Source organism: Triturus cristatus, chromosome 4_1 (genome assembly GCF_964204655.1).
Source record: "Triturus cristatus chromosome 4_1, aTriCri1.1, whole genome shotgun sequence".
Taxonomy (NCBI): Eukaryota; Metazoa; Chordata; class Amphibia; order Caudata; family Salamandridae; genus Triturus; species Triturus cristatus.
In genome coordinates this window covers 785,987,583-786,015,006 of record NC_140585.1, presented here as the reverse complement: position 1 = coordinate 786,015,006, position 27,424 = coordinate 785,987,583, and the positions used below count along the sequence as shown (strand labels likewise).

Genomic DNA, 27,424 nt, shown 5'->3' with positions numbered 1-27,424 from the left:
CAAAGTATTGGCATTTCTTGTTCTGTATTGTAGCAAACAGGTCCAAAACTGGTGATCCCCAGATGTTGAATAGGTACTGAATTGTTGTTTGTTTCAGCTCCCATTCGTGAGAGTAATTGTTGTCTGCTCAGTTGATCTGCTGAGATGTCTACTCTTGGTAGATGTACTGTCTGTAGATGGATCTTTTAGGCTATTTCCCAATGCAAAATGTTCTGTGCCAGTTTGCTCAGTGGGAAAGTTCTTGTTCCACCTTGTTTGTTGAGGTAGAACACTGTGGTTGTGTTGTCTGTTTGTATTAGAATTGTCTTCCTCTGAATATGTTTCTGGAATGCTTCGAGTGGCAGAAAAACAGTTTTCTTCTCTAGGAAATTGATGTGTTTGGTGAAGTCCTGTTCGCTCCATTGTCCGTGTACCTTTCGCTGGTTGAGATGTGCTCCCCATCCGTTGAGGGATGCATCTGTAGTGACTGTCAGAGATGGAGTTGGGTCCCTGAAAGATTTCCCCTGTGCAATGTTGTTGGATGCCCACCATTGTGTCTCTGCTTGCACCCTTTGTGTAACAACCACTAGATCTTCCCAACTTCCTGTGACCAGCTGTTGTTGAGCCATTCCTGAAATGGGTACATGTGTAGGCGAGCGTGAGGGATGAGTGGGATACATGATGCCATCATGCCCATTAGTTTCATAATCCTCCTCACTGTCAGAGATTGTCCCCTCTGGTAGAGGGCTGTTTCGTGATGGATAGCTTGTATCCTGGCCTGTGTGGAAAAAGCCCTGGCGTTCAATGTGTTTAGTCTTGCTCCCAGGAAGGTCTTCCCTCTTTCTGGTGGTCTTTATAGAGTTTGAATTGTCTTTTGGACATGAGACATGTTAGTCTTGTGCGTCCCCTTATTAGCCAATCGTCTAGGTAGGGGTTGACGTAGATCTTGACACTTTGTGAACACCAGTGGGGCTGATTTTATGCCGAACGTAAGTACCTTGAATTGGTAGTGTGTCTTGTTGTGCAGGAACTGCAGGTATTTACTGTGCTTTTTGTTCATAGGGCTATGTAAATACGCGTCCTTTAGATCTATTGTTGCAAAATAATTCCCCTTTTGGATCTGCGCGAGTATTTCTTTAAGTGTACACATTTTGAAGTGTTGCGTTAGTATAAATTTGTTTATGAATCTTAAGTCCAAAATCGGCCTTAGGGTTAGATCCTGTTTTGGAACTAGAAAGTAAGGGGAGTAGTTTCCTTTGTAACACTGATGTGTTGGTACCTTTTCTATTGCCTGTTTAAGGTATAGATTCTTGATTTCTGCGTTTAGCAGTGTTTGTTCTGATTTGGTTAATTTTCTCTTTTTTGGTGGATTTGCAGGTGGAGTTCTTGTGAGTTCTATGCAATATCCTTATTTTACTAAGTTTAAAATTTAATTGTCTGTTGTAATCCTTTCACATTCTCTGTGGAAAAAGGATATTCTCTCCCCACTGGTGTTTTGTGTGCGTCTTTCTCTGTGATAAAGTCAGTTTGTGCCATTTCCTCTGCCTCTAGAGGAGTGGCCTCTTCCTCTGCCGTTCCCTCTCCCTCTAATGGGCTGCTTCTGCTGTTGCTGCCACCCTTGGTAGCTCGACTTTTGACCCAACTGCTGGTTTTGTCCTTGCGATTGCTGTGGCATTTGTTGTCCTTGACCAAAGCCTCCTCTACCTGTGGTTTTCCTGTTAGAGAAGCCTCCTCTTTTAAAGGAACCTCTTTGTTGTAGGGCCCCCATTGCCCTTGCCGTTTCATAGTCCTTTTTAACTTGTTGAAGGGATTTGTCTACTTCCTTCCCAAATAAGAGTTTCTCCATTAAAAGGTCTGTTGATGATTGATGTTTGGACCTCTTGTTTAAAACCAGATATTTCGGAGCCAGGCATGCCGTCTGAGGATTGTTCCAGTGCACATTTGCCTGCTTGAGGTGTCCGCTGCATCTAGAGCTGACTTTAGGCACGTGCTAGCCACATTTTTTTCCTTCCCGGACGATAGATTTTGCTCTTTTTCTGTCCTCTTCTGGGAGTTAGTTTAGGAGCTCATCAATTTCATCCCACTGTTGGTGGTCATATCTGTTTAACAGGGTGTTTGAGTTGACCATGTGCTGCTGAGTTGTAGCTTCTTTTTCCATCCTCCCCCCCCCCCCCCCCCCTCCCCTCCACATATCCATCATTTTCTTCTCTGGTGGAGGCCCTGTGTTGGAGACTGCGTTTGCTCTCCTTCTGGCCGTGGTTACAATGGTGGAATCTGGTATTGGACTTCCTTGTATATATTTTGGGTCCTTTGAAGAGGGCTTATGTGTTTTTGTCAATCTGGGAGTTACTCCCTAGTTTGAGGCAGGCTCTTTAAAGGCTTCTTTGCCCTGATCAGGATACTTGGTAACATGGGTAGGTATTGTGTCCCTTTAGTTACTTGGTAACATGGGTAGGTATTGTGTCCCTTTAGTTGCAGGTGCTAGTGTTTCCAGCAGGAAACATGTGTCTTTTTCTTCTTCCAGAGGAACCCCAAATTGGTTTGCTACCCTTTTAACTACCTCATTGTAGAAAGCAATGTCATCTGGTGGTGATGCTTTCAAAGGGTAGCTGCAGATCTCTTCTTCTGGGCTCTCTATGTCGAGATCATTCCATGTGTTCTCCAAGTTTTCTGAGTTTTCCTCTTCCTCTGGGAGATCTCCGTATTCCGCGGGGTCTTTGCCTCGAGGTTCTGGCGTTAGCGGTGAGTCGAAGATCCCTTCTTCCTTGGCGTCTTCCACTTCTTCAGCATTGACGTTCTTCGGCTCTGGTTCAACGGCAGGTGCTTTAGGGATTCGAAAATCCTTTAATGATGCATCAAATTATTTTTTCCTTTATAGGAGCTGAGCCATTTCCTCCGAGTCTTCTCTTCTTTTCGATCTCGAGGGCCCTCTCGGAGTCGGAGGCCAGGGACTTTCTCTTCTTTTCGGCATCAACGTTACTTTTCAGCGAGCCCTTTTTTGTGGGTTTGGTGTCGACCCTTGGCTTTGGTGCCGTATGTGAACTTTCCTCTAAGGTAGCCTTTGGATGGGTATGTGAACTTTCCTCTAAGGTAGCCTTTGGATGGGTTCCGTGGGATTCCTTTGATCGCGGCTGACCCTCGATCGCCTTTTTGCTCGGCGTCGGGGCTGCCGTGGGCGTTTTATGTTTGTGGCCCTTCGGTTCAGACGGATCTTTGTGTCTTACCGTCTCAGTCTTCTTTTTCGACTCCTTCGCCTTCTTTTCGGTGTGGATCTTTTCGGACTCCTTTTCCAGTATTTCGACGTCCGATCCTTCATGTGTCGATTCTGCTGGGGCCCCATGCTACTCTTCATCGCTGGAGAAACCCAGGTCCCTCATGGAAGGTTTCTTCAACGGCTGAGACATTGTGGTATAGTGGGCCTGTCTTTGGTTTCGACGTGTCCTGAGCGTTTTCGGCAGGAACGCAGCGCAGACCTCACAATCCTGGTCTTGATGTTCCTTCGGCAGGCACAGATTGCACACGTTGTGTGGGCCGCGCTGTGCGTACTTGTGGTGGCACTTGGGACAGAATTTGAAAGGGGTATTCTCCATGATCCTTACCTCGCCATTTGTGAACCGGATTGGTCCTTTGGTGTTTAAACGGAAGCTCTGCTCCTGTCTTCGTGTGCGGCATTGATCGTTTGGTTTCTCTTCGATTATCCTTCGATGCTAGTCCTCTTAAGTCTTTACCGGGAAAAACTAAAAACTTTCTTCGGAGCTTCTCGTCTTGCTTTCAGACCTAACGGCGGAAAAAATAATCTGAAGATGGCGACCTCCAGTATACTGTCTGATGTCACTCAGGGGACGTACCTAGCACCAAATGATGGTCAACAGTGACCAAAACAAGAAGAAGAAAAAAAAAAAAGGCACTTCCGGAGCCAATCACTAGATGGTGGAATAAAGCACAGCATGTCAATCCAGAAAAAGATTCACGCTGCAAAACCGATCTTCATGCATAATACACTCAACAAGAGATGGTACATTTGTGCACTGCCCAACATTACTTGGCGCCCACATAACCCATGAAGAGTTGATCGTCCACCCTAAAGTCTTTAGTGCAGTCAAGGTAGAAAGCGCACATTTTCGGTCCAGACGGTGGAGTCTCTCCTCCTCTTTGGAAGGGAGCGGAGGCAAGAAGAAGGTGGGCAATGTGATGGTCTGATCTATGCGGAAAGAGGTAACCACTTTGAGCCGAAAGGAGGGCCTAGTACGGAAGACTACTTTGTCGGGTGGACAGCAAGAAAGGGCGGTCTAGAAGAAAAGGCTTGAAGCTTACTCACCCTGCAAGCAGAAGTGATGGCAAGCAAGAAAGCGGTCTTCAAAGTAAGGAGATGAAGAGGGCTATTATGTAGAGGCTCAAAGGGAGCACACATAAGGTTAGTGAGGACAAGATTCAAGTCCCACTGGGGCATTATGAAAGGAGAAGGAGGAAAGAGAGGAGTAATGCCCTTCAGAAATCTGTTAAAAAAGGGGGACTTGAAAAGAGAAGGCAAAGAAAGGTCGAAACGGCCGAAAGATAGCTTGTAAGAGTGCCCAGGGCTCTACTGGGCCAAAGAATGAATGAAGAGGATAGTCTCTGAAAGAGGGGCAGAAAGGAGATCCACAGCCTTTGCTGTGCACCATGCCACAAATATGTTCCATCTACAGGCGTATACCGTTTTAGTAGAGGGATGCCTGGCTGCCAAGATGACATTACAGATGTCGGGAGGAAGGTTGAAAGCTGTCAACTGTCTCCGCTCAATCTCCACGCAAGGAGGTGGAGACTGGACAGATTTAGGTGGATGACCATCCCCAGCTGCTGCAACAGAAGATCTTTCCGAAGAGGCAGTCTGATCGGTGGATCGATGGCGATGCTCAAGAGCTCAGGGTACAAGACTCTTCATGCCCAGTCCAGGGCCACAAGGATTACTTGGGCCCGGTCGTGCTTGATCTTCTTCAGCACTCTGGGTAGAAGTGGTACAGGCAGAAAAGCTTACAGGAGGCCACAATTCCACTCGCGATGAAAGACTGTCGATTGAGTGCCGCCTTGGAAACTCCATTGCGAGGAACTGCTGACATTGCACGTTCTCTCTGGTGGCGAATAGGCTCTACCCCCTGCTGAAAGAGACCTTGCACCACCTTCGAGTGAAGACTCCATTCGTGATCCATCATGCACCGGCGGCAGAGTTCGTCCGCCTTGGCGTTCAAGGAATCTGCCAGGTGGTGAACCACCAGCGATATGACCTGATGTTCCAGCCATGTGCAGAGGCAGAGGGCCTCCTGACATAGGGTCCACGACCCCACCCCGCCCTGTTTGTTGCAGTACCACATGGCGGTAGTGTTGTCTGTGAACACCTGCACTACTCTTTCCCGGACAGAGGGAAGGAATGCTTTCAGTGCAAGACTAATCACCCAGAGCTGCTGAGGTCAATGTGAAGCTCGGACTCTCCCATGTGGCCGCCCCATCCCAGAAGGGATGCATCAGTCACCACAGTGCAGTCTGGTTTGGGAAGGGAGATGGATCTGCCTCTGATCCAATCCGGGTCAGTCAGCCACCACTGCAGTTGTTGTGCAGTGCCCTCTGAGATCTGGACGCAATCAGACAGATTCCCTTGATGCTGCGCCCACTGGAACTTCAGGTACCACCGCAGAGCCCCGCATATGCCACCTGGCATGATCGACCAGCAGGATGCAGGAGGACATGAGGCCCAGCAGCCTCAGGGTCATTCTGACCGAAACCCGGGATAGAAGCTGAAAGTTTGTAATCATAGCTCGTATATCCCAGACACGCTTTTCGGGAGGATAGACCCAAAACCGCATCGTGTCCAGAACCGCTCCGATGAAGAGGAGCCTCTGAGAGGGAATCAGGTGTGACTTCGGCACATTGACAGCAAATGCAGGAGGTCGGCCGTAGTCTGGAGGTGGGAAACGACTGCCTGGGGCGAACCCGAATTCAACAGCCCGTCGTCGAGATAGGGGAAGACTGAAACCCCTGATCTGCGCAGATGAGCTGCGACCACCGCCATCACTTTCGTGAACACCCGAGGGGCACTGGTAAGGCCAAAGGGGAGCACAGCAAACTGAAAGTGCTTGTGGTATACCGTGAACCGTAGGTAATGCCAGTGGGCCGGCAGGACGGGGATGTGAAAATAAGCATCCTGCAAGTCCAAAGCTACCATCCAGTCTCCAGGGTCAAGGGCAGACAAGACCTGAGCAAGAGTCAACATCTTCAACTTCCTTCCAGAGGAAGTGGTTGATGTCCTTGAGGTCCAAGATAGGACGCAGGCCCTTGTGCTTCTTGCAGACCAGAAAGTAGCGGGAGTAACAACCACAACCTACTTCTGGGACAAGAACGTGCTTGATGGCTCCCTTGGCCAAGAGAGCCGTAACTTCCTGCTGGAGAAGGGCCAGATGATCCTCCGACATGCGGTGGTATCGTGGTGGTGATGGCGAATCCTGCTGCCGACTGGCGTTTGATGGGCCTGAAAGGTCGGACTAGGAGGGTTTGGAGGCTGCTGCAGAAGGGGGGGTTGGTGGATTGGCCTGTCTGCTGGCCACCGGAACCACAACGGTTGTTTTCACATCCCTGGCCGCACAAAGGTTGGGTAACTTGCTGCGGCCTGTGGCTCTGAGCGGGACGTAGCGGCCGTAGCCACGAAAGGGGCGAAAAGCAGACTGCATCGGACGGGTGGAGAGGCCAAAGGACTTGGCCCTAGCCAGAGTCCTTAAAGTGCTCTAGGGCGTGGTCTGCTTTGTCGCCAAAAAGGCAAAGGGCATGTCCATCAAGGTGTTCTGGACATCCCCTGAAAAGCCTGTGGACCTCATCCAGGAGTAGCGATGAAGCGCTACAGACGTTGAAATGGTCCTGCTCAGAGAGTCGGCGGTGTCCAGCGTCCAACGTATCGTAAACTTTGCTGCATTACTTCCGACAGCAACAGCCTGGGAGAGCATTGCCCGGGCCTCCTCTGGACACCACCGTATCCCACACTGAGTGCGAATAATGGCCCAAGAAACATGCGGTGTTTACGGACTGCTGTCCTAAGCTGGCGGAAGAGAAAATTGGGAGAGGAAAGTGGGGGTCGCCTGGAGCCGGGCGGTGGCATCGGGCACGGGAGCCTCTGTTGGGCCTGGACCACGTGCCCAAAAGGACACCAGTGAGGGCCTCATTAAACAGCAGGAGGGGCTACGAAGAGCTTGCAGCCGGTTGAAGCACCTGTCAGGAGGTTAGTCCTGACCGCCACCGTAGTAAGCTCGAGGTTGAGAGCCTCGGCCGCCCTACGGAGCACCACTGTGTATGAAGCTCCCTCCTCTGTAGCAACGGTAGGAGGAGACAACATGCCAAGATCAGGGGGAGGTGTCCAAACCACTGGCATCCCCAGTTTCTCTCTCCTGTCCTTTTCACAGTCCAACTGGTCAGTTAAAGGGTCACCTGTCCCCTCCCAGGCTTCCTCATCATCCTCTGGGTGCCATTGTGGTTGAAAAGGGACCCCAGGAGTGAACAGGGGCATAAAAACCCACCCGGCGCCGGATCCGGTGTCGGACGACACCAGTCCGGCTCCGTGTCCACGTCAAGATGGAGACCGGTGTCGACACCGGCTGGGGGCAGACCAACATCGGACGTGGTAGTGGTGCTGTCGGAAGCGGTGCCGGTGGAGGCATAACGAGGTCAACTGGCGCTGATCCGGATCCAGGCCTGGATCCAAGGGGGGCCTGCGGCGCAGGGGTCACCGGCAGCAAAGACCTAGGCCCCCCCAACCAAGTCCGCGGGGCCCGAAGGCGCACCGGCAGGGTCAATCCACACAAAGATGGCATGCATCACCCCATCGAGCGTGCGAAGCTGGGCGGGAGTCACTTCGTGTACCGGAAAGGGAGGGAAACTCGGAGTCCACCCTTTGGGCCCCGCGTGCAGAGCCGCAGGAGGGGCACCACCCGTGTGCCTCGTCAGATCGGCCGACCGATGAGGAGAAGTCGAAGAGCAACTATGCTTCTTCAACTTCTTATGCTCGACTTACCCGACCCAGAGTGCGAAGACTTTGATGATTTCCGGAATGGTAGAGCCGACTGCCGGTGTTCAAGCAGCTTTCGAGACTGGTCCCGCAAAGCCTTCGGCGCCATCGACTGGCAGTCAGAGCACGACTTGGGGTTCTGGTCGCGCTCCAGGATAAAAAGACACATGCTGTGCGGATCCCTCACCGACATCCTGCGATGACAGGAACTGCAGGCCTTGAAAGGGGGCATTCCACTTGCACTTTTTCGGAGTCAGAGACTCAAAAAAAGAAGTTGACAAAAGTCAAGAAAAAGTTAGTCAAAAAGATACTGAGGTACCGCTCTTCGGATCTGCGTTGGCTGGCGCTTAAAAATAAATAACTGCTGTCAACTCGCGAGGGCGGTGTCTAAGTAGCTGCCGCGACGTCATCCCGGCGACCACAACGCCAATGACGGACGCAGAGCCGACCGACACCACCTTCTGACACGCAGAGGTACTGCTGACGAAAAAACTTTCCGGATCCAGTCTGACGCCTAGGGGTAATTCTAAGGTAAGGAATCTATAACTAACGTGTTTCTTTCTGATCATAAAAAATTGGAGGATTGTGAACCAAGGCTGTCTGGCCCACGTGGGAGTCACCAAAATAAAGGGGAGGGAGATCTACTGAGCTTCCGAACCAATTGTGGGCGAGGTAGAAAAGTGCATGCAAATATCCCAGACCAATTTATCCACAGTTCTGTGAGATAAGAGGTAAAAAGGTCCCGATCCCTTACTGGTGGTTTATTGAGCAAAACATTGTCGTTGTGAAACTTGCCCTTGACAGGGCGAAACCCCTAACTCCCTAATATATAGACAAGGTTCAAAGTGGTTGTCAGAGCAAGACTGGTTTCTTACTCCTTCAGGAAAAAATTCCAATAAGACAAAAGTTCATTTTGTTGGTTGATTATAAGGTGTTGTCACTCTATCCGTGAAGGTGAGTGAGAAACACACAAACTGACAGCCAATATGTTTCACACCTTTACATGGCCATCCGGAGTAGAGTCGTCTGTACAGATAGGGTCCTATAATTTCTCGTAATATCGGGCGTAATGCCTGTCCGGTCAATTCAGTCTGTATGGACCGAACAGGCATTACGCCCGATAGAGGAGTCCGTAGTAAGGGCCACATGCGGAACAGGGTCCACAAAAAGCCTGCCCTGCAGCAACTTTTTTGCTCTCCACCACTGCAGAGAGTGATGAGTGCTGCCCTTTATCGACATTAGCTCTTCCCATTGAACCCTCTGCTTGTGACCACTGCTGTGCTAAGCGCACTTGTAGCAGATGCACGTGTAGCCAGGCATGAAGTACTATGGTGTTGCAAGAAGCCATCATGCCGAGGATAAGCACAACTTTACTTATTGTTAGCTGATGATTTTGCTGAAAAAGAAGCAGCAGGGACTGCTTTCAGCTACTGTTTGTGGCTTTTGAAAGAATACAGGTAACTATTGATTGGTTCATGTGAAAGTTCGATATTACCTTAGGTAAAAATTTTGGATTTGTTCTGAGGACTACTTTGTTGTTGTGTATTTGCAGAAATGGTTTCTGTATTGTTAAGGCTTGCAATTCACTTACTCTTTTAAGTGAAGTAATCGCAATAAGAAAAGCCACTTTCCATGTTAAGAATTGTATCTCACATGAATGCAATGGTTCGAAGGGTGGTCCCATGAGTCTTGTTAAAACTATGTTTAAATTCCACTGTGGAGCAGGTGGAATTTTAGGTGGGATTACCCTTTTTAAGCCCTCCATGAAGGCTTTAATAGCTGGTATCCTGAATAGAGACAGGTGCTGTCTGTTTTGCAGGTAGGCTGCAATAGCCGCTAGATGTAACCTTATAGATGTATATGCAAGGTTACATGTATGTAGATATAGCAAATAGCAAATCAAATTTTGTATGGAAGCATCTAGAGGATTTATGTTGTTGTTTTTACAGTATATCAGAAATCTCTTCCATTTAGCTGCGTAGCAGGCTCTGGTAGTGGGGCGTCTAGCCTCTCTAATTATATTCATACATTCTGGAGGCAGTTTAAGGTATCCAAATTCTAGGATTTCAGGAGCCAAATCGCTAGGTTCATTTGTGCTGGGTCTGGATGCCTTATCTCTCCATGGTTCTGTGTAAGGAGTGTTGGAGTTAGTTGTAGTCTCTGATGTGGGACTACTGATAGTTCCAGAAGCGTTGTGTACCAAGGTTGTCTTGCCCATGTGGGTGCAGCTAGAATCATTTTTAGTGATTCTTGTGCGAGCTTGCGTACCACTAATGGAATCATTGGTGTGGGGGGAAAAGCGTACGCAAATCTGCCTGACCAGCTCATCCATATCGCATTGCCTTCCGACTGAGGGTGCGGGAATCTGGCGGCGAAGGAGGGGCATTTTGCGTTCTCGTGTGTGGCAAAGAGATCTATCTCTGGATGCCCCCATTGTTGGAAGAACGGTTGCAGTACCTGTGGATGAATTTCCCACTCGTGTACTTGTTGACTGTATCTGCTTAAAAGATCTGCTAGTTGGTTTTGTGTTCCTGGGAGATGTTCCGCTAGGAGGTAAATGTTCTGAGGAATGGCCCTTTTCCAAATGCTCTGTGCTAGACGAGAGAGTTGTGGAGAGTGTGTCCCCCCCTTTTTTTGTATAGAATACATCGCTGTGATATTGTCCGTCTGGATTAATACCACTTTGTTGACTATATGTTTCTGGAACGCTTTTAGTGCCAGGAATATTGCCAGGAGTTCTAGATAATTGATATGGGATTTCTTTTGTTCCTGTGACCAAAGTCCTTGAACAGTGTGTTGAAGTAGATGGGCTCCCCACCCTGTCTGTGATGCGTCTGCTGTTAACTGAATTTGTGGAACTGGCTCTTGGAACAGTCGCCCCTTGGAAATGTTGTTTGTGTTCCACCACTGCAGAGAGTGATGCGTGCGACTGTCTACCAACACTAGGTTGGTTAATTTTCCCTGAGCTTGGTTCCACTGACGTGCTAGGCACTCTTGAAGGGGACGCATTCACAGACGAGCATATGGAACTATAAATATGCATGAGGCCATCATGCATATCAGTTGCATAAACACTCTGGCTGTGAGTGAGTGTTGTGGTTGAAATCTTTGTAGTAGTGATTCTATACTGCCAACCCTGACTGGGTTTGGGTAAGCTCTGCCTTTGGTTGTGTCTATTGTTGACCCTAAGTACTGTTGTACGTGGGAGGGTTGTAGATGGGATTTGAGGTAGTTTATAGTGAACCCTAGATCGTGTAAGAGGTGAATAGTCCTGTTGATATGGCTTGCACACTGTTTGTATGTGTTTGCCTTTATTAGCCAATCGTCCAGATAGGGGTACAAATGTATGTGCTCCCTTCTGAGGTGTGCTGCTACTACTGCCAAGCACTTGGTAAATACCCTTGGTGCTGTTGTGACTCCGAAAGGTAGTACTTTGAATTGATAATGTTTGCCTTCCACTGTGAATCTGAGATATTTCCTGTGTGCTGGATGTATTGGAATGTGGAAGTATGCGTCTTTGAGGTCTAGTGTAGCTAGAAAGTCTCCTTGTTGTAATAATGGGAGTACTTGTTGCAGCGTGACCACATGGAAGTGGTCCGAGTGTATGTATGAGTTGAGGGGTCTGAGGTCTAGTATTGGCCTGAGAGACCCGTCTTTTTTGGGAATAAGGAAGTATAGTGAGTATACTCCTGTCCCTTGTTGTTGCAATGGTACCTGTTCTATTGCATTCTTTTCTAGCATTGAGTTTACTTCTTGCAGAAGTAGTGTTGTGTGTTCTTTTGACATCGGTCGGTGTTTGGGTGGTATGTTGGGTGGGGTAGAAGTTAGTTCTAGGCAATAGCCATATTGGATAATTTGTATTACCCACTGGTCTGTGGTGATGGATTGCCAGACCGGTAGGAACTGTGATAATCTGCCCCCGACTGGTGTTATATGGTCTGGGATAGTGTGTGAGAGTCACTGTTGGGAGGTAGAGGAGGGTCGGGTATTGTTCCCTCTACGTCCTCTACCCTTGGTATTATTTCCTCTGTAGTTTCCCCTAGCGTTTCCTCTTCCAAAATTATTTTGTGTGGGAGAGGTGTAGTTGTTCCCTGTTTGTGGTGCGTGACCTCTGCCCGGTCTTCTAAAAGAGGAGCGACGAAAAGAACTCCGATTAGACTGGAACTGCAAAGCTCCCATTGACTTTGCGGTATCTGTGTCTTTTTTCATCTTTTCTAAGATGTCATCTATTTGTGGGCCAAATAGTGCATCTTGGTTCAGAGGCTGGTTTAAAATGGTGTTCTGCACTTCTGGTTTGAAGCCTGAGATATGCAGCCATGCATGTCTGCGAAGCAGTACACTGGTGTTAATGGTTCTTGACGCCGTGTCTGCTGCATCTAATGCACACTTAATTGATGCATTTGTTATGATTTTACCTTCCTGTATTAAATCATGTGCTTGATTTTTATGGGTTTCTGGAAGATGTTGCATGAGTTGTTCTAATTGATCATAATGCGCTCTATCATATCTTGCTAGTAGCGCTTGTGTATTTGCTATCCTCCATGAATTTGCTGCTTGAGAGGCTACCCTTTTGCCTGATGCATCTAACAACTTTGGCTCCTTATCAGGTGGTGGTGCTTCCCCTGATGTCTGGGAGTTCGCTCTCTTCCTAGCATTTGCTACCACTAAGGAATCTAATGGTAGTTGCCCTTTGATATAGGTTGGGTCTGAAGGAGCAGGCCTATACTTTTTGTCTAACCTTGGGTTGTGTACTCCGTCTCACTGGGTCTTTAAATATGTCTGGAGCATGTTTTAGCATCCCCTTAAGCATTGGTAAAGTACGTACTACTGATTTTTCTACTGTGCTAAAGGTATTAAATAGAAAATCTTCTTCCACCGGGTCAGTATGCATGTCTACTTTGAAAAATGTAGCTGCTCTATCTACAAGCTGATGGAAAGCTATGGTGTCATCAGGTGGAGAGGGTTTAGTTGGGTATGGCAATGATGTAGGCATATACTCAAAAAAAGGAGTTTAAGAGGGACAAATCAACCAGGCCACCCTCCACTCAGTCAGTAATACACACTACAAGACCTGGAGATATCAAGCACTATTTCAAAAAGAATGGGATTGGGAATGGGGTAATATAAACAATTAATATACCCTCAAAAGTAGTTCATATCATGAACTATCAATACCATCCCTAGTGCCTCAAAATTTGACATTTAAAACAACCCAACATGTGCAAAACATTCCACCTGAAGCCTAAACCAGAAAAAATGTGTGGAGAATGAGAAAGCATCTCACGTGCGCAACACCAGAGGAGCTGCTGGCTGGTTCTCGCCAGTGTGCTCACGAGTTTCTCATCATCGATGTCTTTCTCATGAAAGTAATGTGAAAAAGAAATGTGTAAAAGATTGTATGAAAAAAGTAAGCCAGGGAAGATATATTTAGGCAGCCCAAAAACCAACAAAAAGAAAAAAGTTCTTGGAAGAAAGACCCGTGTGGTCTTACAGATAAGATTAGGTATGACCCACGTCTATATTTCAACCTATTTTATTCCACTCTGTGAGTCATCCCAAGGTTAAAAACACGGTCATGTTCAATAACCACATTTATGAATGGCCAACATGTTTCATTGCCTACTTATCTTTGCGGCAAATTCATCAGGGCGTCGTGGAACTGCGATCACTTCCCTGGGTTAGATCTGTTTTGAGACAGAAATCGCTAGTGAAAGCCAAGGGCCCATGTACCAGCTCTCACGTAGTCAATGTTTTAAAAGAGCACTGTCAGTTGCTAATGCACTCACACATCCGTTGTTTTGTGGTGCTTAGACCGTCATCGTACGGTTGAAGAGCTCACGCCGTAACTCATTCCCGGAATGATGTAGGCATGTCTGATGGTTCTACCCCATAATCTGGGTCTTGCCAGTCATCCTGTGGGGCCTCGTCCTCATCAGGGCCTATGTAATAATCCTCCTCATATAGAGGTATTTCCTGATCTTCCTCCATAGGTATTTCTTGTGGTGGAATAATGTGTTGTTCCTCCATATGTGTGTTTTGTGGAGGTGTGTGTGGTAAGGGGGGAGAAGGATGCTGAGAGGGAATAAGAGGTGTAGAAGGAAAAGCACCAGAGTCCTTTTTCTTGCTTGGAATTGGAGTTGGTGCTTCAGTGTCCAATTTCCTCTTATGTGCTATTATATGACCTGTTTGTGGGTCTATAGATAGCTTGTATTGATTTGGATCGAGAGAATCCGGGAAAAATAGAGATTCCTGTATTTTTTGGCGTTTCGGCACCGAAATTTTTGAGCCGGAATCGATCGGCTTCGAAGGAATGTCTTTATTTCCTTTTTTCGGATCGACGGGTTTTGGTTCGACGATCTTTCGTTTCGGTTCGACTGTTTCCGGTCGAATCTTTTTCGGTTCCATGTTTTTTGGTTGGATCGCTTTTGGTTGGGTAGTCTTTTTACTAATGTCTTTTGGTTCTCGACTCTTTGGGTCGGAACTCTTTTCCTCGATAGCCTTAGTTTTTGTTGGCTTCGGGTCTACCTTAAGGGTTTTTGGTTCGATGATTCTCTTTTTCGGCTCGGTGCCACTGGTGCCGGCCGTTTGCCTCGGTTCCGTATATTTTTTTCGGTGTTGAGGTATTTTTAGTGTCAAGGTGTGGTCTTGTCGGCACCGAGTCACTAGTTGATTTAACAGTCTTTTTCGGAGCCGAGCTTTGTAGTGGGGCTTCCAAAATTTCGTTTGGTTTCGGTGACTTATTCGGAGCCGGACTCGATGGTGGGGCTTCCAAACGCTTATGCTGGTCTTGACGAAGGCCGGTTGGCGATGTCTTGACCTTGGTTATACTCTCGGGTGGCGGGACGGGGCTTGTACTCACGTGTTGACCTGGTGTGAGTGGATCGTCTGATTCGGATTGATCCTCTACCGTCACGATCTGGAGATCATCTGGATCGTCTACTTCCGAAAACACGCTCTCTGCCTCGCCCTCAAACATGTCTTCGGGATCACGTACAGATCTCTGCATGCTTTCTCGAATTGCTCTTCTGTTCCGGATAGTTTTCTTCGATCGGAACTGTGCACAAGCTGAGCAATCTTCTTCTCGATGATCCGGAGAAAGGCACCTATTGTAGACTCTATGATGATCGCTATGTGGGAACTTAGACCCACATTGAGGGCATTTTTTAAATGGGGTCCGTTCCATTAACTAATGGACCACGTGGCGTCGAAAAGGCCCAAAAGGTCCGATTTGACCAAAATTCCTGGAAAATGATTCTATTAATTTAGAGGGTACCGAGCGTAGACAATACCGTCGAGTAAAAAATAGTTTTAACTAAAAAATAATCTAACTTCGATCCGAAGTTATCGAACACATACGAACCCAAGGGCGGAAAAAAACCAATCTGAAGATGGAGGAGGATGCCCATGCGCACTGTCGTCCAGGGGAGGAGTCCCCTATCGCGATACTACAAAAAGACTCTTCCAGGACAACAACAAAGTGCAACCATCCGGACCCAACACTAGGCGGCGATCTATGCTAACTTATAAATTCAGCAGCTCACATGCCTCGAACAGCGGTTTTCCACGTTAAAAATTGGAGTTCACATTTGTGCAGTGGTTCGAAGGGAGGCCCCATTAGTCTGGTGAGAACGATATTTAGGTTCCACACATGTGAGGGTGGCACTCTGGGGGGAATTATTCTTTTAAGGCCTTCCATGAAGGCTTTAACGGCAGGTACTCTAAAGAGTGATTGATGTTGCCTGTTAAGTAGGTAAGCTGCTATGGCTGCGAGGTGCAGGCGAATGGACGTATAGGCTGGATTACACCTTTGTAGGTGGAGTAAGTAGCCTATGATGTGTTGAATGGAGACATCTAGGGGATTGATGGTGGTGTTGTGACAATAGACAACAAAACGTTTCCACTTGGTTGCATAGCACGCTCTAGTGGTGGGTCGCCTAGCTTCCTTGAGGACGTTCATACAGTCAGGGGGAAGATTTAGATAACCGAATTCTATGATTTCAGGAGCCAGATCGCAAGGTTGAGCTGAGCTGGGTCCGGGTGCCTGATCTCTCCATGGTTCTGGGTTAAGAGGTGTGGAGAGAGGTGTAACTTTTGGTGCGGTACTACAGATAGTTCCAGCAATGTGGTGTACCACGGTTGTCTGGCCCAAGTTGGAGCTACTAAGATTAGTGTGAGGGAGTGTTGCTGTAGTTTGCGCACCACTACTGGAATGAGTGGGAGAGGAGGAAAAGCGTATGCAAATCTGCTTGACCAGTTCATCCATATCGCATTTCCTTTGGACAATGAGTGTGGATATCTGGAGGCAAAGCTTGGGCATTTGGTGTTTTCATGGGTGGCGAAGAGGTCTATCTGTGAATGCCCCCACATCTGAAAGTACGGGTGTAGAACTTGTGGGTGGAGTTCCCACTTGTGTATTTGTTGTGTTTGTCTGCTGAGCAGATCTGCCATAGTGTTTTGGACTCCTGGGACATGCTGAGCTAGTAGAAAGATTTTCTGGGGTATGGCCCATCTCCATATGCTCTGTGCTAGCTGAGAGAACTGTGGAGAGTGTGTGCCGCCTTGTTTTTGAATATAGTACATGGCTGTCATGTTGTCTGTGCGTATTAGGACTGCCTTGCCGGAAATCTGTGTTTGAAAAGATTTTAGGGCTAAGAAGATCGCTAGTAACACCAGATGGTTGATATGGAGTAACTTTTGTTGAGGTGTCCATGTGCCCTGCACGGTGAGATGTAATAGATGAGCTCCCCAGCCGGAGAGCGATGCGTCTGTTAGTACTATCTGGGGAACCGGGTCCAGGAACGGTCGAGCTTTGGAAAGGTTTGTGGTGGTCCACCACTGCAGAGAGCGATGGGTGCGACCGTCTACCAACACCAGACTGTTAATTGACCTTGGGCCTGGTTCTATTGGCACGCTAAGCACTCTTGGAGAGGACGCATCTGGAGTTTTGCGTGAGGTACTATGAAGATGCAAGAGGCCATCATCCCTATTAGTTGCATAAACACTCAAGCTGGAAGGGAGTGTTGTGTCGTGAATTTTGTGCGTAGAGCCTGAATGCTGGGAATCCTGGCAGGATTGGGGTAGGCTAGCGCTTTTGAGATGTCTATGGTATTGTTTTATGTGGGATGGTTGTAGATGGGACTTTGCGTGGTTTACTGTGAAGCCCAGTTGGTGAAGTAGCTGGATAGTGGCATGCGTGTGTTGTACACACTGACTGTATGAACTGGCTTTTATTAGCCAGTCGTCTAGGTATGGGAAGACATGGATGGGTTGTCTCCTGAGGTGTGCTGCCACTACTGCTAGGCACTTGGTGAATACTCGTGGTGCAGTTGTGACTCCGAACGGGAGTACTTTGAATTGGTAGTGTTGGCCGTACACTACAAATCTGAGGAACTTCCTGTGAGCGTTGTGCACTGGAATGTGTAAATAAGCGTTTTTTAGGTCTAAAGTGGTCAGGAAGTCGTTTTGGGAAAGCAGTGGAAGTACCTGCTGAAGCGTTACCATGTGAAAATGGTCTGAGTGTATGTATCTGTTCAGGGGCCTGAGGTCTAGGATGGGCCGCAGAGTCTCGTCCCTTTTTGGTATGAGAAAATATAGGGAGTAGACCCCCATATTTCGTTGGTTGGTAGGAACGTTTTCTATCGCCCTTTTCTATAGGAGGGAGATTACTTCCTGCTTTGGTAGTGTTAGATGTTCTTGTGACATTGGGCGTTGTCTGGGTGGAATGTTTGGGGGGGGTAGATATTAGCTCTAGGCAGTAGCCTGACCGAATTATTTGTGTTACCCATTTGTCCGAGGTGATGGTAGCCCAGACAGGGAGGACATTTTGGAGTCTGCCCCCGACCGGAGTGGGATGGTCTGGGGGAAGTGGAGGGAAGTCATTGAGTAGGTGCGGTGGCAGAGCGGGCGGTGTTTGCCTTGCCTCTGCCTTTGTTATTGTTGTCCCTGTAGCCGCCTCTTTGGTAGCCCCTTGTAAAGGTGGACTGGGTAGGGACCTTATATGAAGTGGAAGCGGTGTCGGAGGAGTAGACTCTGGATGTGCTCCGAAAGGAAGAGCGGCGAAAGGAGCGCCTGGGAGGGTGCGATTGTAAAGCTCCCATGGATTTTGCCATGGATTTTGCCGTGTCTGTGTCCTTTTTCATCTTTTCTAGGGCCTCATCTACTTTTGGGCCAAACAGATGTTACTGGTCAAAGGGATGGTTGAGGATGGAGGCCTGTACCTCCGGTTTAAAACCGGGGATCCTTAGCCAGGCATGGCGACAGAGGAGGACACTAGTTTTGATGGCCCTGGAGGCTGTGTCTGCTGCATCAAGGGCACAACGTATGGAGGTATTAGTAATGGTTTTGCCCTCCTGAATTAGCTTGTTGGCCCTAGGTTTGTGTTTATCAGGGAGATGTTGCATTATGGCTTCTAATTCGTCATAATGGGCCCTGTCATACCTGGCTAGTAGCGCTTGTGTATTAGCGATACGCCATATGTTGGCAGCTTGGGATGCAGTATGCTTGCCTGATGCGTCCAAGAGTTTAGACTCTTTGTCAGGTGGTGGTGCTTCGCCTGACGCTTGGGAGTTGGCCCTTTTACGTGCTGTGGACACTACCAGAGAATCTAGTGGTGCTGGCCCTCTGATGTAGGAGGGATCTGTAGGGGCGGATTTATATTTCTTTTCAATGCACGGGTTAATGACCCTGGCTCTGACTGGGTCTTTAAAGACCTCTGCCGCATGTTTTATAACTCCTTGAGCATAGGCAATATGGAGGTAGTCCTATGTGTGGTGTCAAACGTATCGAGGAGGAAATCCTCCTCCACGGGGTCGGTATGGAGATCTACCCCGTGATAGTGTGCCGCCCTTTGTAGTAGATGGTTGAACCCCAGTGAGTAGTCTGGTGGGGAAGGTCTGGAAGGGTAGAGATCATCCTGTGGGACGTTAGGGATGTCAGGGATATTGTAATCGTCCCATGGGTCTGGGGAGCCTGTGGGAGTGGGGTCCCCTGTAGGTAAATCCTGTGGAACGTCTCGTATGTCATCATATGGGTTCCCCTGATCATCATCATCCGGAGAGGGTGTTGGGGAATGATGAGGTGGGGGCGGAGACTGTGGAGGAGGGGAAGGAGGAGGGGAAGGTGGAGGAGGGGAAGGAGGAGGGGAAGGTGGAGGTGGGGAAGGTACTCTGAAAGGAGAGGTAGCAGAGTCCTTCCTCTTTGGAGGTGGAGGCAGAGCAGGTTTTTCCAGCTGTCTCTTTTTGATGGAGAGCATCAAATGTCCGGATTTAGGATCCTTGGTTAGTATTTTTTGTAATGGATCCGGAGTAAAGAGTTCTGGTGAGGTTGGTTGGTCCGTCGGCGCCGAAGGCGTCAGGGCCACTGGTTTTTTGGCTTTATCCGCGCTGGTTCGTCGTTTGGAACTATGCTTGGAAAAGTCTGATTGTTTGGTCGGCGCCGAGATGGATTTCGGCTTCGAAGTGTCGGTGCCGGTGGCCTTGTGTGCTTTTGTCGGTGCCGAAGATGGTGTCGGCACCGAGGAGCTGGGTGGTTCGGTGCGGGGCTCGGTGTCGAAGCGGAGGCCATTTTCTTTTTCGGTGTCGAAGAGTGTTTATCGGCACCGACGGTAGGCTGGCTCGAGCCCGAGCCGCCGGAAGGCTTAATCGGTTTCTTTACCGGGCCCGAAGGTGCAGTGTGGGAAGCTGTGTCTTTGGTCTTGCTTAGACCCGGAGGCGTGGCCAAAGCCTTTTTCGGTGCTGGTGGGGGGGGGGGTAAATTAGTACTAACGACCCTCTGTGCCGGAGTGATGTCCTCCACATCTGAATCGTCGGCTTTGGAGGCGCTGACGAGTCCCTCGTCGGTGTGGTGTTCTTCTGGAGCATGGACGCCTTCCCCGAAGATGTCGTCCGGAATGGCCGTCGACGAGTGTGCCATGGTTCTTCTGGCCCTTCGGTCTCGAATGGTTTTCTTGGACCGGAAGTAATTACACGCCGGAAAATCTCGAGCCTCGTGTTCAGGGGAGAGGCAGAGATTACATACTTCGTGGAGATCGGTGTGGGGGAATTTGGACCCACATCGAGGGCACTTCTTGAAGGGAGTCCTTTCCATTAGCCAGGATCGGAGCTTGGGTAGGCCTGAAGGCCGTCGTCGATGACCGGAATCGAAGGTTCTTGCCGATGAGAGCCGCGTCGAGTGGGGAGAAAACAATACCGCGAGTTGGGGTGAGGATTGCGCGTCGATCGTCAAACTAGATGCTGTATGGAACCGGAGTGCGAAGATCACATCCGAAACCCGATGGCGGAGCCGAAGCCCATGCGCAATACGATCCAAAGGAGGAGTCACCGACCGCGTGACTTACAAAGACTTTCCATGAGGAAAAACAACTGCAAACATCCGGGCCCAACACCAGATGACGATCTATGCACAAGTGTGTAATCTGCAGCTCATATGCCTCGAACATAAATAAATATATATAAAAAAGACCGCATGCCAGAACAAAGTGCTTACCTTCAATAAAAGGTGTACTTTGGGGTGTTGGAGGAGAAAAGGACAAAAGGATTCCCTGATGCATATAGACATGCAGTATAAAATCTGACAGCTGGTGCCTCTGAGGAGGGTTGGAGCTTCAAGTCCCTTCACCCGATTAGCCGATATTCGACTTACAAATAGCTGTTTTCAATGTTATTTCTTGCACTAGGAAACTGCTATGTAAGAAAATAAGTTACTTACCTGTAACTGTAGTTCTGCAGTATTGGAAGCTTTCATAGATTCCCATGCCTGAATTATTACCCGTCGTCGAGATTGGAGTCCCCGGTACATCAAAAAAGCAGTGCCAAAATAATACAAAACAGAAACTAGGCCTCTGTCCATTTCAGTTTTGTAAAAGAGACCAAAAGTAATTCTTGAACCAATCAGGACCCTTCACCCTCTAGAAACACTCCTGAGAGAACCTTAGACCTTCAGATTTGAGCACTTGTGCCAAAAATAACCCTGGAAAAAAACAAAGGTGACTCTCTCAGGGGAGCAGGGCTTGAATCACAGTAGCTAGCAGTCAGCATGAAATTTTTTTCCTCTACTTAAATAAATGTAAGGGTGTGCTTTAAATTATCAAACTGTAGGGAAAAAAGCTTTAATTGAAAAACCATAATCCCCAAACGATCAAAACTCCATGCTTAAACCTACAAATTTAAAACACCATAAAAACAAATCCTTATCAGGGTAAACATCATATTATAAACATCTACACCAAAAGACATTTATATGAAATAAAATGTGCGTAGTCTAACAGAGATGAGCCACCTTCCAAGAAAGGAACTTAAGGTCTGCCTTATGAATGGGTTCAAGGAGAGGTTTCATGAGTTGTGATAATACTATATTAAGATGCCAAAGAGGTGGCAGAGGCTTAACCGGAGGAAAGGTACGGAATAGGCCTCTCATGACCTGCTTTATGATTCTTTCAGACCATAACGATGGTCCTGAGGATGTCCTCCTAAAGTGAGATATAGCAGCTAGATTGAGTTTAATTGATGCATGTTCTAGTCCGGATTTTGCCAATAGCAGAATGTAAGGAAGGATCTCATCAGATGAGGATCTTAGAGGATGAACATTAGAATCCTGGCACTATATAGAGAATCGCTTCAATTTCATCCTGTACGTCTTATTCATACTCTGTGCCCAGGCATTTGAAAGAACATCCCTCCAGTCAGGTGGGATTTCTAGATGTTGAAATTCACAGTGTTCAGGAGCCATGCTGGTAAGTGAAGTGATTTGGGATCTGAATGTAGCACTTGTCCCCGCGACATCGTCAGAAGAGATGGAATGGGATGGAGGAGAATAGGTTGTGCCTCCGAGAGAAGTTCTGTGAACCAATGCTACCTGGGCCACGATGGGGCTATTAGGATCATCCTGCACGGCTCCGTCTTGATCTTCATGAGCAGTCGTGATAGGAGGGAAATCGTCGGAAAAAGCGGAGGCAAAGATGCATGACCATGCCATCAAAAATGCATTCCCCCCCATGATCCAGGTTGGCGACGCCAACTTGCAAAGAACAGGAATTTCTTGTTCTGAGCCGTCGCAAAGAGGTCCACTGTTGGCCTGCCCCATTTAAAGAAAATGCGGTCTAGGGTTTTCTGATGGATTATCCATTCTTGGTAGGTAGACTTGAGTCTGCTTAACGTGTCTGCCGTGACATTTTAATCCCCTTGAAGGTGTTCTGCCTTCAGCGAAATTCCGTTCTGCAAAGCCCATCTACAGATGCACTGGGCTTCTTGCGATAGGGGAAAAGTTCTTGTACCCCCTTGCTTGTTGAGATAATGCATTGCCGTTGTGTTGTCTGTCCTGATCAGCACAGTTGAGTTCTTTATCTTCGGCAGAAATGCTTGCAATGCTAATCTCACTGCTCTGAGCTACAGCAAATTGATGTGAAGCTGCTGGTCTTGACATTGCCAACGCCCACTGACCTGTAGGTCTTGAAGGAAGGCACCCAAACCTTTCAGGGAAGCATAGCTGGTGATCAGAACGGGAGCCAGCATGGTGAAGTAAAGACCTAAGGAAATATTTAGACATCGGGTCCACCAAGACACAGCGTGAATCATACCCGGTGTGACTGTAATGACTTCCTCGAAGAAACCTACTGCTGGACGCCATTGCCAATCCAACTCCTGCAATGGATGCATCCTCAACCGGCAGAAGGGGATGCAAGATGACATTGTTCCCAGGAGTGACTTGCATCGATGAACTGAAAGTGACTCATTTGGGGGGAGAGGGAGAGAGGGAGAGAGGGAGAGAGGGAGAGAGGGAGGGAGGGAGGGAGGGAGGGAGGGAGAGGGAGAGGGGGAGGGGGAGGGGGAGAGGGAGAGGGAGAGGGAGAGGGAGAGGGAGAGGGAGAGGGAGAGGGAGAGGGAGAGGGAGAGGGAGAGGGAGAGGGAGAGGGAGAGGGAGAGGGAGAGAGCGCGAGATAGAGAGAGACAGAGAGAGACAGACAAATTAATCTAATTTCACTGGCCCGAATACTGGGTGCATATGGAGAAACTCCAATGTATGGCTGAATTGTATCAGATTGAGGACCCATCGGTCCGTGGTTATCTTTTGCCACTGGCGAAGGTGAAAACAAATTTGCCCTCCTAGGGGAACTACTGGAAAGGTGGAAATAAAAATAGCCAGAGCCTGAAGTTCGGCATTGACGTCGTCCTCTTCAAGATTTAGAATACGCCCCTGGCTGTGGCTGTCGTTGAACATACTGCTGTTGATACGGATGTGAAGATTTAGCTTACGAGGGGTATCTATACTGCTGAAATACTCCCCTGTAGGAAGGTCGGCCCCTTTTTCCAGCTCCTAAAAGGGCACTTTCCGATACTGAAGCGTCCCTAGAGCCTTTGCTGTGTCAGTATCTTTTTTAATATCTTGCAGCCCATCGTCAATGTGCTTCCCAAATAAAGCTTCTCCATTGAATGGAAGGTCTAAGATCTTATTCTGAACTTTCGGTCTAAATGAGGTAGCTCGAAAACCGCTGCACCCCCTAGCGATCTAAATGTTGTAGTTGCGATATCCATTGCAAAATCTATCCCCTCTGTAGATGCGCTCTCTCCCTCCTGGAGAATTTTCTTAACTTCAGGTTTGGTCTCTTCAGGCAGCTGATCCATAAATGGAGCCAGGTCACACCACATCTGTCTGTCTTATCTACTCAGTATGGCGAGGGCATTAGCTGCTCTGACCACCAGAGCTCACATTGAAGAAAAACATTTACCGGCGATATCCAGGCACCCGCCATCCTTATAAGGAGGTGTAGTAATGGGTGCCGATGGGTTTTAGATTTTCGCTGAGCTGCCTGAGAAATAACCGAATCCGGTTTGGGATGGCCCACCAAACAAGCTGGAGCATCCTCTGGGGCCGTGTATTTCTTCTCCAATCTGGATAGCACTGTCACTGTGCTGGTGTTTCCATGACCTTGAGTTCTTCCTCCCACATATGACCTATAATAGTAATAGCCCTCACTGATTTCCCAAAGGGCTCTTTAAAGTCATAAAAACCAATCTGTTTTGGTAGCCGGCATAGGTAGATCAAATCTCTTTGCAGCTCTCTCTAGCAAGTTATGAAACCCACCAATATCCTCCGATGGTGAATCAAAAGGCACCGATGAAGGTGTGGGAATGAGGATCTCTAAGCTCTCCCTCCTCCTGATCATCATCCGTAGTAACTGGATTCTGTTGAGGGACTGATGGAGGTGATTTCTGTAGCAGTTCCGCCAGCATAAATTGAACCCTATCTGTAGTAGACGGAATAGAACGTGGACAAGGGACTATTGATGTTATTTCCTGAGGTACAGGAGCTTGGGGAAATCTCTTCCTGTAGTCAGCCAACAGGAATTGTAGGTAAGTTAAAAAAGAAGACGTCATTCAAACTACCTCCTCCTGATAATCTTGATGATCTTGTTGCTAAGGAGTATATTCTTGATATTTTCCATACTCCTCCCCAAAATCATCCACCTGACACTTAACGTGCAGCTGGGACGGGCAACTCGCATAGCCAAAGGGCCCATCATCTTCCTCAGAATCCTGCTCTTGCAACAGGTGAGAAGGTAAAAGGGGTGTAATTATGCTAGGTGAAGTAATTTGAGGTGTAATTTTCCTTGTTCTGATTTTCTCTGTTTATCCAGTGTTTTTTCCCTTGTCGACAGGCCCGTCAACTAGATCACCGACAAGATCGCAGATGACACCATTGTCGGAGAAACACCCGTAGAAGGTGATTTGTAAACCATAGACGAAGGTATCGCCCCCAAAATCGTCCTTACCGTTGGATTAGTCATCTACCTTGCTGTCTGTGCTGCCGTTGGCTCTGTCGACGTCCTCAACATCAATACAGGCATCTATATCATCCTCGACGGTGACAAAACCTTCGACGACGGAGCCCCCAAAGCCGCCAGCGATGCAGACGCCTTCTTTGATGACAGGCGAACTTCAATCTTCGTCGATGAAGACAGATGGTTTCTTCTATTACGATACCGTCAAAAATGAAGCTTTCTTCACCGATTTTCCTTCAGGAGGCACTGAAGAAGGCTTTTTGAAGGAATGTCTGACTTGAGGGGATGTTTTAGGTGGCTCAAAACTTGCCTTTTTCAGTTGTTTGTCCGCCGAAGAATGTCCCTTCCTCTCATGTTCATGTTTGTGAGGAGATTTTGAAGGACTGCGCCCATGTGACCCTTGAGAGGTCTTTTTAAGGGCCTTTCCGGGACGCTTAACAGATGAAAGGGCTTGAGGTGATCTTCTCCTCTTATGGGACCTGCTGGATGATGAAGACGACGCCTCATCGCTGTCCTCACTTGAAATTCCTCTTTTCTAGCTTTGAGTTTCTGAAGCCATATAAGAAGGCGCCCCTCACGATTGCTTAAGGTTTTATAAGAAAGGGTACGACATATCTTGCATTCCTTTGCCTTACGGATGGGATATAGGCAATAAATACAGTCTTCATGTGGGTCATCTGTATAAAGTTTTTTCTTCGAGCAGGTAGCACAGGCTCTAAAAAGACCCTTTTTTTCCCTTTTCTGACATGATTATGCTAGAATGATGACAAACCAGCACTGAAGATGGATGCTGTAGATGGATAACATTGAAAAGTAGCCAAGAACTCTTTCTAAATGCACTGAGAATAATAGAAAACTGAGCAGAGTTCAGAGGAGACTCCCTACCACAATGTGCGGTAGAAATCTGAAGGTCTAAGGTTCTCTCAGTCAGGCGTGTTGTAGAGGGTGAAGGGTCGTGATAGGTTCAACAATTACTTTTGGTCTCTTTTGCAAAATGAGAGATATGGGTTACAAAACTGAAATGGGCCTAGGCCTAGTTTCTGCTTTGTATTGGTTTAGCATTGCTTTTTTGATGTACCAGGGACTCCCATCTCGACGACGGGGAATGATTCAAGCATGTGAATCTATGAAAGTTTCAATATCGGAGTAAATACTGACAACAAGGATTCCCAGACTGACATCAGGAAGTAATACAAGCATGTAAATCTGTGAAAAATCCAGTACAGGAGAAGGCAAAACATCACGTAGCTCCATTCCCAACCAATCCTTCATTTAGAGAGGAACAGAGCTACCAGAGAATCCCCAAAACTCATTTAGCTCTATGAAAAAGGCATCATCCAAATCATTCCATCTGCGATTTCGATTCATATCTTCGAGAATGAAAACTGCATTAGCACAGAAGAGTATAACATCATATTCTGTCTCAGTTACCTACAATTAATCCTGAGGCCACTTGATGAATTTAAACAGTTACTGCTAATAGCTGCAGCTTTTTTTTTTTCTTTTCATTTTGATGCTACTGCACAATTTTTGTGAGCAATTCAGGTCTGAGCAACTCCTAACACGTAAGCGGCTAAGCTCAGACCCGCCCTTACCATTTTTGCTAACTTTGGAGTTGGAATGTAGAAGTTGTTCCACAAAATAACAAAACTGGTGTTAAACTGAATGTATTTTGAATACTTGTTAAATATCCTTATCAAATTATTGTAGTCTTTATCAGTTAGCATAAATTACCATCCTTGCACTTTCAAAGAGCATATTAATATTTCAAATAAGGTTGACCAACCGACAGCACTACTCAACCGTACTAAAGAAAAACTAGGGGAGCTAAAAGACTACCAGGAACGATTTTTTCCAGACAGTGCTGATGCAAGCCAACCCACCAAATAGATGTCATGAGACAGATTTGTTGATGGTAACTGCATTTTGTCAGTAAGGTTCGAGTTTACATTTTAAATACCAACTTAAAGAATACCAAATATTGGTTTGAAATATATTACAAAATGATTTTTAATGCTTAACCTAAGGCATGCTACTGTTACAGAGTAACTAGAGCTAAATGCTTACGATTATGCATCTTCCAACATGAGACTTGTTCAAAGCAAATCAAATCCGTTTCCTCACCTATGCCTTTCTCCACCTTAGCAATCTTCTTGCAGGCCACTTCACCCAACTCTGTGAGCATATATAGCACTTCAAGGGACGATATTACCAGCAGGACATCGGGCAAAGTGAGATGGCACATTATTTCTCTGTAGGAATCCTGATCCACATACTCACAAATTAAAACCCCATTATCTTCAGCTTTGCAAAGATTCCCCAAGATTTCCATACCTGAAAACAAAATATTTGATTTTAGCAGGCTTATTTATCCAACATTTACAAAATATGCCTTTGCTCAATAGCTTACCTCTCATTTTCAAGAATCTGTCCCTTGACATTAGACATTTTGTAATAGTATGAAAAATTAAATGAGTTGCTTTAAAATCAACAGGATCCAACTGAAGCTGAAAAATAAGAGAATTCAGTAAGTCTTTACCATTTATTCATAAACATCAGCATACTCACTAATTTGTGTAAAACCAGCATACTTTTGTAAAGCACGCTTCGTTCAACTTCTGTTACTAATGAACATAACACATGATTTT

General features: G+C 47.3%; 1 protein-coding gene across 1 annotated transcript in view; it reads right to left on the bottom strand.

The window, feature by feature from the left end:
• The window catches only part of ARID2 (AT-rich interaction domain 2), a 1,055,333-nt gene that overhangs the window by 543,687 nt on the left and 484,222 nt on the right, over positions 1 to 27,424 (bottom strand). Inside the window, exons 9-10 of the mRNA XM_085653362.1 lie at positions 27,187 to 27,283; positions 26,901 to 27,110 (exon numbers count right to left, since the gene is read on the bottom strand). Coding sequence (XP_085509488.1) covers positions 26,901 to 27,110; positions 27,187 to 27,283 — 307 coding nt within the window. The remainder of the gene's footprint in view (positions 1 to 26,900; positions 27,111 to 27,186; positions 27,284 to 27,424) is intronic.